This window comes from Lissotriton vulgaris, chromosome 3_1, assembly GCF_964263255.1.
Source record: "Lissotriton vulgaris chromosome 3_1, aLisVul1.2, whole genome shotgun sequence".
NCBI lineage: Eukaryota > Metazoa > Chordata > Amphibia > Caudata > Salamandridae > Lissotriton > Lissotriton vulgaris.
In genome coordinates this window covers 91,404,847-91,417,998 of record NC_141689.1, presented here as the reverse complement: position 1 = coordinate 91,417,998, position 13,152 = coordinate 91,404,847, and the positions used below count along the sequence as shown (strand labels likewise).

Below are 13,152 nucleotides of genomic sequence, written 5' to 3'. Positions count from 1 at the left end.
AATATGATTGTAAATTCCGATTCAGTCGGATTTTACGCCAAATGTAGGAGCAAATGTATAGAAGTAAATTTCAAACCCTTTAATATGTGATTCATGGTTAATAACATAGCAGATGTCTTTGTACGTTAACCCATTGGGACAGCTTGGCAATGAAGATGTGGTGTTTATTGTTAACCAACTCAATGATACTCATTTTATTGACCTCAGAAAGATTAGAGGCTGAATGGACCTGCTGCAATTCAAACTGATGGCCATGAGGTGAAACACAAGTTTCTGGAGTGGATGCATTAGTCCACTGAGCCACCAAGCTTAGCCTATTGCTCCTCACCCATTCGTTGGAAGGATGAGAGCACCAGTTTACCACATTTTGTAGCATGCACACTTTTTAAATTTCTCTTGCGCAAATATGCTTGTTTGTTGCTCATGAAGGACCCATACTGTTCCTTATAATATGTGATAAAGTACTCCATTCGGAATTTTATAAGGCTATAGCGAGTAGCAGATGAGTTCCCTAACCATAATTAGGCACAGCGAGGGAGTAGCCAGAATATTTAAATAGGAACCACTTTGAATCAAACCTCTTATGGCACCAAGCAAGTTAAGCGGGCCATTGGGACCCTCCACAGAAGAGCTCTCGTCTCTTCCATCCACGCATCAGTCCATCCATCCTTTCACCCTTCCATCCATCCACTGATGTCCACTATTTCATCCTCACATTCTGTCATCCATTGAATCTTTCATCCATCATTCAGTCTGTCACCATTTCATCCAACCAGGAGTCCGAACCTATCTAGTCAACTTCCAACCTATCCATCCTCCCTTCCACTCCTTCATCCATCCATACATACATACACCCTTTCACTCAGCCAGCCATCCTTTCACTCATCCATCCACCCTTTGACCCATCCTCATACCCAATCATCCATCTATCCATTTACCCTTTCACACATCCATCCTTCCTTTCACTCATGGGTCCATCCATTCATCCTTTCACTCATCCTTCATCCACCCTTTCATCCAGCCATCCATCTACCCTCCCTTTCACTCTTCCATCCATTCCATATAACACAACTATCTTTTCTTTCATCCATCCATCCATTCGCTTGTTCATCCATCCACTCTTTGCCCCATCCAGCCACATATCCACCCATTTACCCTTTCACTCATTCATCCATCCATCCTTTTACTCCTCTGTCCATCCATTCACCCTATCACTCAACCATCCACCCCTTACATCCAGCCATCCATCTATCCTCCCTTTCACTCAAATTCATTATTTCACCCGTCCATCCATTCATCCATCCTTTGGCCCATAAATTCACCCTTTTACTCAATTCAACCTCTCACTCCATTCACTTTGTTCAGCCTTTCACCCAATCCATCCACCCACTCATCTATCCATGTTCCCTTTTACTCATACATCCACCCTTTCACTCACTCATCCATCCGTCCATCCACCCTGTCTCTCATCCTCAGTCCACCGTCCTCAAACCATCAATGAAAGAATAGATGAATGGGTGGATGAGTGGAAAGATGGATATCTTTCCACTCATCCACCCATCTATCCATTCATTGGTCCACCCATCCATCTTTTCACTCATTCGTCCATCCACCCTTTCACTCACCCATCCACCCTTCCTCCCTTTCACAAATACATCCATGCAATCATTCATACATGCATCATCCACCCTTTCACTCATTCACCCATCCCCTATAACTCCATCCTTTCACTGACTTACCCTCACACCCTTTCACATTAATTATGAGCCATTGTCTGCCGAGTTACAGACAGAAGTTAATCCACCCCCAATGTAGCTGCTAAAGCAGGGGGAGTGTGTGTGTGGGTAGGGGGGGTGGGGGGGGGGGGGGGGGTAAACGACGCAACTGAGGCACAGGACCATAGTCTGATTACCATCAGAAGGTCTTGGAACCCTTAGGTGACTTGTAATGTCTTAGATAATGTAAACTTTTGAGGGAGTTTATTCTTTACAATTCATAGGTCTATCCTATCTACAATTCCTCAATTTCATATTTGCGGAGAGCAAGTGGGATCCGTGTACCATCTGCTTCTTCCAGTCATATTCCTACTTCCATCCACCATCGCTGGATATAATTTTTGTGTCTAAAAAACACATTCAATAACATATTTTTGTGAATGGGCTTCATGGACACAATCGCCTTTGGGAAGCATCAATAATATACATCAATAAGGATTTAAAATTGCTTAAGATATAGGTACTGAGAATTTTGCCAGCAGATGTCTTTTTTAGGGGGGCACCTAAGATGAACTTTCATTTACAGAAGTAGTTGTGAATCAAGCACACTGAAAAGTATCTACTGCAGGCGGCGAGTGGGGCAGATCTCAGCACTTGTAGGACAAGCGTTACCTTGTATACAGTTAAGAAAGGAATGCCTCTTTGGAGACCTGAGACTTGCATGAGACTTTTGGCAGCTTGTAATACTGAGTTAACCAGGTTAGTCACAGAAAAAGAATATTTAAATTGCCTTTTTCACTCACACATGAGGTTTGTGCCTGCTGTGGCTGATGACTAAACCTGAGACATCTGTTTTCACAAATTCCTGGCAAGGGTCTGAATCTCAGATCAGGAGATGGAGATTCTGCATTGCAAGCTTGTGTGTCAGACTGAGCAGACCAAAGATCAGGATTTTGTTTAAGAACTTCCACAGAATTGAGTTGAACTCTTTCTTGTTTGGAAAATACATCATTCCAGTCTTCGTTGTCCTACCACAATCCCGCCCCTTCGTGAAAGCTGGGCTGGATATATCTTTAATAAAAGTAGCTGATCTGATGCAAATAACAAATGCACTAAAAGAAGGTATGCTAAATCAGTGAAAAGGCAAAATATGAGTCGTGCACAGACACATTCTGCTTTGCAAGATATTGCCTAGCAAATCTTTGTAAAAATCTAGGATTTGTGGAATAGGCCTGGTGAAAGACAACCACCTTAGTGACTGGAATATACTCAAACACGGCAGATTCAAAATATTGGCTTAGATTCTAACGAAACATTTAAAACTCCAAGTCAAATTAGGTTATCGCAGACTACTATTATTGGAGTATAAATTTACAACTGCTTAAGACCGATCAGGAACAAGACACTGACATTGAGTTTAGACTAATTAAAGAGGAGTGATTTCAAGACCTTTTAACTGGCACCAAATAGGAAGAGGAAATATGATTTAACTTAGAGAAATCAGTGATTTACACAATCTTGTATGTGAAATACTCTCTTTGGAAGGGGGTATTTAAACGACCCTCATGTTTAAGACAAAGATCTTACCCTGACATCCTTCCGAGCCCAGCATCATTAAGCATCACTTTGAAGAAACCAGTCATCTTACCAGGTAGGCAGCTTCCCTCATGAACTGCTTGGCCGGCTGTTTCCAGATCGCGGGCACTGTGATCACCCATCTGACGCCACCATTGTCTGGCAAGGACGGGCACTGGTCCTTGAGTTCCTTAAGAAAGTAAAAGGCAACGCTCAGAAACATTAGACAGTCTATAAAGTTGAATCCCACTTATCAACCTTGTTTCACTAATTCTCAAAGAGAACTCCTGAGCACAGCTCTGTCTGTCATGGTCTCAATGTTCAACATTGAAATATCCACAGGCACCGGTTTACATCACTGCAAATGCGTGGATGAAGTTAAAGAGGGCAACGTGAGGCAATTCTCAGGTCAGACAGACACTTAAACCCCCCCAAGGCGGTTGATATTCAATTTTCTATCTGTAAAGTAAGGTTTAAAAGTGTTGTAGAACTGTAAATTTGACAGAGCAACGTTAGTTGTAGGACCTATCCGCAGTCAACTAATATACTTTACTGGCTCACTATATGAATGTATGTGTTTCTTTAATTCATCAATATAATAAAGAACATGTCACCAAAATCAACTTAGCATCAGACTAGATTAATTTCACCCATTTGACGGTTTTACAAAGTAGTCAAGTATAAAACCTTGTGTGCTTAAAACTCAGGTGGCTCCTACTAGCCTACTCGGCGTGGGCACAGGCTGGTTTTGAGCCATAAGCCTTCTTGAATAAGAAGGTTTGAATACAGCCATGTTAGGCAGGGTGGGCAAGAGAATGTTCAGGGAGATCAAAAGGTGTGCCCTGAACCTGAATATTTGTATTTCCTCAATGTTTCTTTTGTATTTGGGTTGTCTAATCAGTTTTGTATTGCTAGACCTAGAGTATCCAACTAAGCACCGCAGTATGGGTGTGTATGGGAGGGGTGAATATTCAGAGGTACCCACGGCCTTTTCCTAGAGTTCTTTCTTAGAAGTACAGAATACTTTGAATTTAATCCCGTCTCCAAATGGAAGCCAGTGGAGGTCCTTCGGAGCTGGGTCATATGGCTACATTGTCGGAAAGAAAAGTGTTATAAAACTGACGGGTCAATTTCACTGTAGCTGGGTGAATTACAAACAACCTTTTGACAAACTTGACTCCACCGCTCTTGGGCAAGTAAGAAAACGTCATATGTGTTGTGTCAACTAGATTCCACTTAAAGAGCACCTTCTTTTACATGGGTCGGTGTAGATGTGAATGGAAGATACAATAAATACAAATATTAGCCAAGTTTTTAATCTTGTGCCAATTGTAGTCAATGTGTCCCGCTTAGATCTTCCTTAATATTCATTGTTTTAAATATACAGATGACATACATTTAGGAATAATACTTTTGGTGTTTCCAGTACTACCTTTATATTAGAACTGACACTGATGGGCTTCATGAGTTACCTAAATCATTAGCAAGAGTATAAATATAATACTTCTGACTTTACGCAAGGAAACTAGGATTGTGGGACTTCTAAAATAAAAAAGGTAAACAATCACATGGAGAACAGGAATAAGCAGATAAAAACATTGAAGCATCTCACCCACAAACTTGACATAGTTAGTTATTCCTTAGCTAGAAACAAATATGTGCATTAAATATATGTGAGGGTGAAAACCACCCCCAACCAACTCTGCAAAGAAACTGGAACAAAATCACCATCGACCAGATCTCCTCATCGCTTCTTCTAAACCCCCCAGCCCACTCCTCAAACACCGACCAAGCCGCCACCAACCTCACCCTATGGTTATCCAACAGCGCCGACATCCTAGCACCACTGAAAAAACGACAAAGCAAACTTGGCAGCAAGAAGGCCTCCTGGTTCAACGATGATCTTAAGAAATCCAAGAAACACCAGCACCAAGGACGCCTTCAAAAACGCCACCCGCATACACCACCAACTGATCCGAAAGGCCAAGAAAACCGCCTTCAAGGACCGACTAGATAACAACGCCCACAACAGCAAGGAACTTTTCAACATCGTCAAGGAATTTACCAATCCCTAGGCCAACTCTAACGACATCACCCCCTCTCAAGCCCTCTGCGACTCCCTAGCCTCATTCTTCCACAACAAAATTGCAGACATCCACAACAGCTTCGACAACCAATCCGGAGACCAACCCACCCAACCATCTGCTGGACCTTCACCCCCCTCGAACATCCTTAATGACTGGAACCCAATCTCCACTGAGGACACCATCCGCCTGATGAACTCCATCCACTCAGGATCCCCCACAGACCCATGCCCTCACCACATCTTCAACAAAGCAGACTCCATCATAGCACCGCACCTCCGAGACGTCATCAACTGCTCCTTCAACTCCTCCACCTTCCCGGAAAGCTGGAAACACGCTGAACTCAGCGCCCTTCTGAAAAAACCCACAGCGGACCCCACCGAACTCAAAAACTACCGCCCCATCTCCCTCCTTCCATTCCCGGCCAAAGTCATCGAGAAAGCTGTCAACAACCAGCTCGCCGCCTTCCTCAAAGCCAACAAATCCCTCGACTCCTCACAGTCCGGCTTCCGAGCAAAACACAGCACTGAGACCGCCCTCATCGCAGCAACAGACGACATTCGAACTCTACTGGACAATGGAGACACAGTCGCCCTCATCCTCCTCGACCTCTCCGCAGCCTTCGACACAGTCTGCCATAGCACCCTTCTACAGCGCCTCAGAAACATCGGAATCCAAGGAAAAGCACTGGAATGGATGACCTCGTTCCTCACCGGAAGAACCCAGAGAGTCCGCCTTCCACCATTCAAGTCAGAGGCTACTGAAGTCATCTGCGGCGTACCACAAGGATCTTCACTCAGCCCCACCCTTTTCAACGTATACATGAGCCCCCTCGCGGCCATCGCCCGCCAACACAACCTCAACATCATCTCCTACGCGGATGACACTCAACTGATCCTATCACTCACCAATGACCCTAGCACCGCCAAAACTAACCTACACGAAGGAATGAAAGAAGTAGCCGAATGGATGAAACACAGCTGTCTGAAACTGAACTCAGATAAAACAGAAGTCCTCATCTTAGGTACCTCCCCCTCTGCATGGGACGACTCTTGGTGGCCAGAAGCCCTTGGAAAAGCACCCATCCCGACAGACCACGCACGGAACCTGGGCGTCATCCTGGATTCCTCACTTTCGATGAACAGACAAGTCAACGCCGTCTCTTCATCCTGCTTCAACATTCTTCGCATGCTCAAAAAAACATTTCGTTGGATCCCCACCGAAACTAGGAAAACGGTCACCTACGCTCTGGTCACGAGCCGACTGGACTATGGAAACACCCTCTACGCCGGTACTACCGCTAAACTCCAGAAAAAACTCCAACGAATCCAAAACGCCTCAGCCAGGCTCATATTAGACATCCCGCGTAAAGAACATATCTCTGGTCACCTGAAAAACCTCCACTGGCTTCCCGTCAATAAGAGGATCACTTTCCGGCTCCTAACCCACGCACACAAAGCACTCTACGAAATCGGACCAGAATGCCTCAACACACGACTGTCCTTCTACACCCCCTACCGCCAGCTACGATCATCCAACCAAGCCCTTGCCACTGTACCTCGCATCAACAAAACCACCATGGGAGGTAGATCCTTCTCCTACCCGGCAGCTAAAACCTGGAACTCACTTCCCACTTACCATCGCCTTACCCAGAACCACCTAGCATTCAGAAAGCAACTTAAAACGTGGATATTTGACAAGTAATTCCCCACCCCTCCTCAAGCGCCTTGAGACCCTCTGGGTATGTAGCGCGCTATATAAATTCTCTGACTTGACTTGACTTGACTAACAAACATTTTATCAGTGAAGCCTCAGGTTGGAGCAAGCTAACCCATGAAGCAATTAAAAGGGAGGGGGTGGTTGGTGGTCTCCTGAACCCACAAAGCACACAAGGTAAACAATGACATGGAACGTCTCATAAAAGGATTAAGGAATCTGGGATTTCGTACAATATAATTTGTGAAGGAGCACTTAGGCCTTCTCAAGTAAGAGAAGAAGTGTAGTTTCAAATTCAGTCCTACTGCGTCATCTCCAGATATGCCATCAATCGGGCAACTCCAAAGATTTTGAAAGTACCTTTAACCCGTTCGGCGCTTATAACGGAACCGTTCCGTCACGCGCCTCGGGTGAGCTGGGCTAGTGACGGAACGGTCCTGTCACGGCCCGCTCGACGCGGCGCGTTATATTGAGCGGGCGCGTTCGTGACGGAACCGTTCCGTCACTAGCACAGCTCACCGAGGCGCATGACAGAGTGGTTCCGTCACAAGCGCAGGTGAGCGGCGCGGCCCCCCCCCACCTCCTAGCACTGCGGCGGAATTGCCGCCGCAGTGAAGGGGTTAAAAAAAATATTCCAGATAAATCAGGAACCAGAAAAGCAACAACTATATCTGAATACCAATACCTTTTGGTAATTATTAAGATCTTCACGCTTTTGTCGTCATAACTTACATCAGTTTAATTATTCTTTTGTAGGAGGCATCTCAACAAAGTATGATGCAATATAAAATAAATACCATTATAAAAATTACTGTTGAAAAATCCTTGATAAAAAATAGTTGCAAAAACTTTCCAGCGTGCCTTGCGCTGGGTTCACTGCTGATTGTCACATAAGTTACCTGCATGGCGTGCTGCTTGAAGAAGCGGAGCGCGTGCGCGAACACCTCCAGAGCTTGGATTTTCTTCCCATTTACAGCCTCTAGCTCTGTTTTCATGGTAAGATCCTGAAACAAATAAAGATGATCATCAGGACACGTGACCCATTTTTAAATCCCACTCGATCATTTTTACAATAATCATTGAACAAGACGGCCGAAGCCTTATATGAAAAAAATATATCATTGTATTTTTCATATCTCAGTGTATATATTTTGCAGTCTGTTTTTTTTTCAGGACAGGTTTTCATGTAGTTTTAGTGATGCCTGATCGTGATCATTTAAATAGCAGGTACACTCTCATTATTTGAGGAAATTGAAGAACAAGCGGGAAAGATACACACCATGGAAAAACGATGTTAGATGTAGTATTGATGTTTGCCTCAGTAGTTAGTGAACAGCTGTTCAAAACTTAGTTAATTGTCCTTTTGTAATTTTCCCAGTTCTGTTGTGAAGTCCTGCCAGCACCATGGTTCTTCCTGACCCAGGCATTGGAAGCACCCTACCGACAATAATGTATGTATCATCATTTCTATTTATGATTGCTAAGATTTGTGATATTATGAGATTCACAGATATTCCAAGCTGTATGTATGGAAAACGAAGCAAATTGTAGACTTCCATCTGCACTTCTAATGCCTTGCACTTCTTTTCTAGGTGGAGAAACACATCGCCTACGTAGCAACGCACATGGAGTGTTGCATGTCCTATTGCACTCCAAAATCCCATTTACCCACAACTTTTGAAGGAGTGAATTTAGCTGTGTTTCCAGGATGGGACTGGCTCTGGAAGCTATTTGTGAATATTGATATAGTTATGTGAGTATTCCAACCATCCTGCTGGTTGAGTAAATGGATTCAAGCACAGCCACTGGTTGGAATACCAGGAGGCTGCAGGGACGGAATGAAGATGCTTTGTGTGCAGGGCACTGTAGGAATACCTGAAATGTATGGCTGGAGTGTGGTGCTCTTAGAGATATCTGGAAATTCTCTTTCTCCTGGGATGACAAGAGTGTGACTGAAAGAAGCAAGGTCTTGCCTAAGCCCTGGTAAATCCTTTATTAGGCCAGTGACATTTGCAAATTACACAATTTTGTATAATTTTTTTGCACACAAGAGGCTTATCTGCACAGAATATATGTTTTGCCATGAGACATGTTCTGCATAAAGCTGTGTCCTGCTGGTATCTTGCAAGACTTTTTTCCGCAGTGTTCTCTCGTCTCTAAGAAGGTACATGGGACACACGGCAAATCACATTTTGCTCTAAATGCCGACTTTTATGAATATTGACGGCAATTAAAACAATTTCACCCAATATTTATTTTTATACAATTTCAACGAACCATAGTCTTGTTCCACCAAGAGAAGCAATACAAAATAGAAACAAGCATTTGCAATGCAATAGGTCTCGCATTTATGCAAATTTGAGCTATTGGCATTGTAAATCTCAATGCCTTGTATTAATGTTTTGGTTTGTAAAACATAAATAAAAGGCATTGCCATTTACAATGCCAATAGCTTAAACTCGCATAAATGCGAGTCCTATTGCATTGCAAATGCTTGTTTAGGACTCGGCCCCAGTCACGTTGCAGCAGTGATGCTCTCGTGCCTCCTTTACTTGGCCTTGAACCCAGCGCACCCAACAGGAAGCATGGCTCTCGGCTCACCCTCCTTTGAACTGTGTGACTTTTTCTCAGAGGCGTCTTCTCTACCTAAAAAAACAAGCAAAATTCCTTGTTTAAACTTAAATGGGACACCCGCCATGAAAAGCTTCCTTACCCTTAAATAAATGTTCCCATCTCCATTGATTGCAATGGACTTATTCCCCCCCCCTCCCCTCCCCAAAAAAAGAAAAAGTGATCTCCCCCTCTTTGGAGACTTGAAAAATGTTCGGATGTGTGCCATCCCTGTGCTGTGACTTGAACCTGTGCCCTGTTGGAGCACCCTTCCCTGTTAGGGGACTTGAACCCAGGTCTTGTTGGAGCATCCCTCTCTTAGTGGACTTGAACCCGGGTCTTGTTGCCATGGTGAATTGAAACCCATCTCTTTATTGACACTTGAACCTGCAACAACACGACCCGGAGTGGGGGCTCATAACTTCCCCATCCCGCTCTGAGCTCGAACCTTCAAGGTGCGTCCGGAGCCACCGCCGCCTCCGCGGCTCTCTCCTCTCAGGGGGTGCACGGGCCCCCACCGCCCCGGCCTTTGCAGCTTCTCTCTCCCCGTGCCCGGAACCGTCCCTCCCCCGTGCGTGCACGGACATGACAAACTCCCGGCGCCCGAGCGCACTCCCTGCCGCCGCCGGTGCCACCAGCCCCGGGAGCCCCAGCCGGCCCGCCGCTGACAGGTACCCCCTGCCTCTCTCCCGCACCATCATCCTCCCCGTGTCATATTTTCCGTGCGCCGTTCGGCCGGGGTGGGAGGGAGGGATGGGGAGCGGGTGGGGTGTATTGCCAAGCTGCTTAATGCCTTCAGTGCTTTTTTTTGGGGTGCCGTGGGACCCGGCGAGCATGGCGGTGTAATAGCCACTGCTGTGACCTGGTAGTAGCCATCTGTGGCGGGTGAGTGTGTTACTGTAAAACCCAGCGCCTCCATTGTCTTTTTTGTTGAGCTGACACGATTGGCCTCTCTGTACCCTTTGTGGACACCAGTTGTGCACCGGCGTGTTTCTGTCTCCTCCTAAGAGACTGATTGGTCGTGCTGGCGGAAGGTCAGAGGCAGTCAGGAGGGCCGTAGAGTGAGTCACTGTTTCTCACTGACGGTCAGTGTGAGTCACGGGCACTGCACGACTAGCCGCAGGGCACCAGGTAAAAAAGAGCGACCCTTAGCGGGCACTGATTCGGCCTGGGATGGGGCAGAGTGTATACCTAGAGGGCCCGAATTCGGCGCCCCCTTTCATATGGGCCACTGTCCACCGCAGTCACTTCTTTCCATTGAGGTAAGATAGCGCTTCGGGTTAATGCTCTTACTGCAGAGATCCGACAGTCTCAGATTCAAGCTGGGATGGGCTACCTGCGGCCTAGCGGCTAGAGCTGCCCACTTTGGAGCTGCGAACCAGGTTCGAATCCCGGCCACAGTGCATCAGACTGTGATTCTGGGCAAACTAATTAACTTCTCCCGTTCTGGCTCTGATGTAAGGCCAAGGCCGTTAGGCCAAGTCCACGTTATATAAAGCTGCAAACATACATACAAGAACCTCCTGACTAATGCACACCCTCAAACAATAACATGTTTTCATCAAGAGAGATTCGATATCTGGACAACATGTATTCAGACTCTCTCCATCCCTTTAAACCAGAAGGCGGCGTGCTCGCGACAGGCTGGGGAGCACGCGCACACGTTCCAGGCAGCGAGGGAGGCGTGGCGCGCACCGCCTCCCTGTGCCGTGTCGCGCGCCATGGATCTCGTCCCCTTTTGTTATTCCCAGTGTGCGCACCGCGGGGCCTGTTTCTTACGGTGGGGGCCTGCAACCGCTGCTCTCTGCGATGTTGGTGGAGATGCGCCCCCGGTCTGGGGGAAGCTGCCGGTTTCGCAGCCACTCTCGGTCCTTCCCCTGAAGGTATGGCAGATCTCCCGATGCATGGGGCGGTGGGGGGGGTGTCTGTGCAGGGGGGGGGGGCAGCGGCGTGTGTATGCGTGCGTGTCTGTATGTGTGTGGGGGGGGCTGCAGCGTGTGCCTGTGTAATCTGTGAGCAGGGGTGTGGGGCTGGCTGTTTGCGCACGGAAATAACGTGCGCGTTCACAAGGTCAAATCTCGTGACAGTCTTCTGTCCACATTCCCCCAAAAGTGATTACATAAGTTGTCTCGCTCTAGACAACAAAAGCTTCGCTTTTGCTTTCGTCTAGGCGAGACCTAAAAAGGTTCCAGACCAGGAAAAGTGCCTATATTTTGACTAGTAAGAATAGTTCTGTCTGAAATGAAACCAAGCACCCTTCAATAAACAGGTGAACAAGCTCACAACAACAAGTTGAGGGAGAAGAGTGCGGTGTGATGATATTTAATGTGTCCCAACTTTTACCAATCTGTTTTTAAATGTATGTTACCACTTTCTTCCAACTACAACTTTCTGTAAAGATCCTTATGGGAAACAAAAGGTCCAACAACCTCTAGGTAACCGCTCAACTTCATTAGGTCACAAAAATTGCTGAAAGCGCTGCTCTTTTCGTACACATAGTTAGTTGCAAGTACTCTTATTATGTGTTGGAAGTGCACATTTGGAGTTAGTCAAAAGACAACAGCCCTGGGTATATGGGGCCTGATTCACGATGGGGCTACGCACTTGTGGCGGATGCGCCGCAGTCACTGGGGAGTCTCAGCACATGGGGCGGAATCTTCGCAATGAGAATTCTCATTGTGGTGATTCCGCCCCGAGTGCAGACACTCCCCGAAATAATCATAAGTACTGTGGTAGTAAACAGAACACCTTTCGCATATAATGTGGGTAAACAATAGAACCACATACAAGTGAATTAACACAATGAAATTCACAGATTATATTTAAGTGAATCTACAGTTTCTTGCAAAAAAGGCGTTGTGCGTCGACGTTTCGGTCCTCATTAGTGAAACCGATCCATATGACCATCTTCAGGACAGAATAGTTGCACAGGAATATCTAGTACAAACATAATAGCAAAAGCATAAATCAAACCCTAAGGTACAAGGAGAATTGCATAATAATATAATTAAATATAATCTGTGAATTTCATTGTGTTAATTCACTTGTATGTGGTTCTATTCTTTACCCACATTATATGCGAAAGGTGTTCTGTTTACTACCACAGTACTTCTTATGATTATTTCGGTAGTACTTTTGTTGCCAGACTTTTATCTCCTAAGAAAGCTATCTATGCATTGAAAATTAAAACAATATATATTTTTGATACAATTGGATTGTTGTTTGTGAATCCCTATGGTCACTATAATCGAATGTTCACGTATGTGACATATATAACATTGAAATTATATTGAAATGATTCCTTCCTGGACATTTTGCTTCTACCAATTAAAAATGGGCAGGGCGTAAGGAGCCCCCAAAGACAAACAAGAAAACATCAAAATCCTACTTGGCACTGAAGAGATCCAGGGCCTAATTCACAAAGGGTCGCCGCATTCGTGGTGGAGACCCCG

The 13,152-nt window shown here is 45.6% G+C and overlaps 1 protein-coding gene across 2 annotated transcripts in view; it reads right to left on the bottom strand.

The window, feature by feature from the left end:
- Positions 1 to 13,152, bottom strand: part of HSPA12B (heat shock protein family A (Hsp70) member 12B) — a 331,731-nt gene that overhangs the window by 146,152 nt on the left and 172,427 nt on the right. For both annotated transcript variants that reach the window (XM_086960132.1, XM_086960131.1), the window contains exons 6-7: positions 7,990 to 8,094; positions 3,364 to 3,480 (exon numbers count right to left, since the gene is read on the bottom strand). In XM_086960132.1, coding sequence (XP_086816258.1) covers positions 3,364 to 3,480; positions 7,990 to 8,094 — 222 coding nt within the window. The remainder of the gene's footprint in view (positions 1 to 3,363; positions 3,481 to 7,989; positions 8,095 to 13,152) is intronic.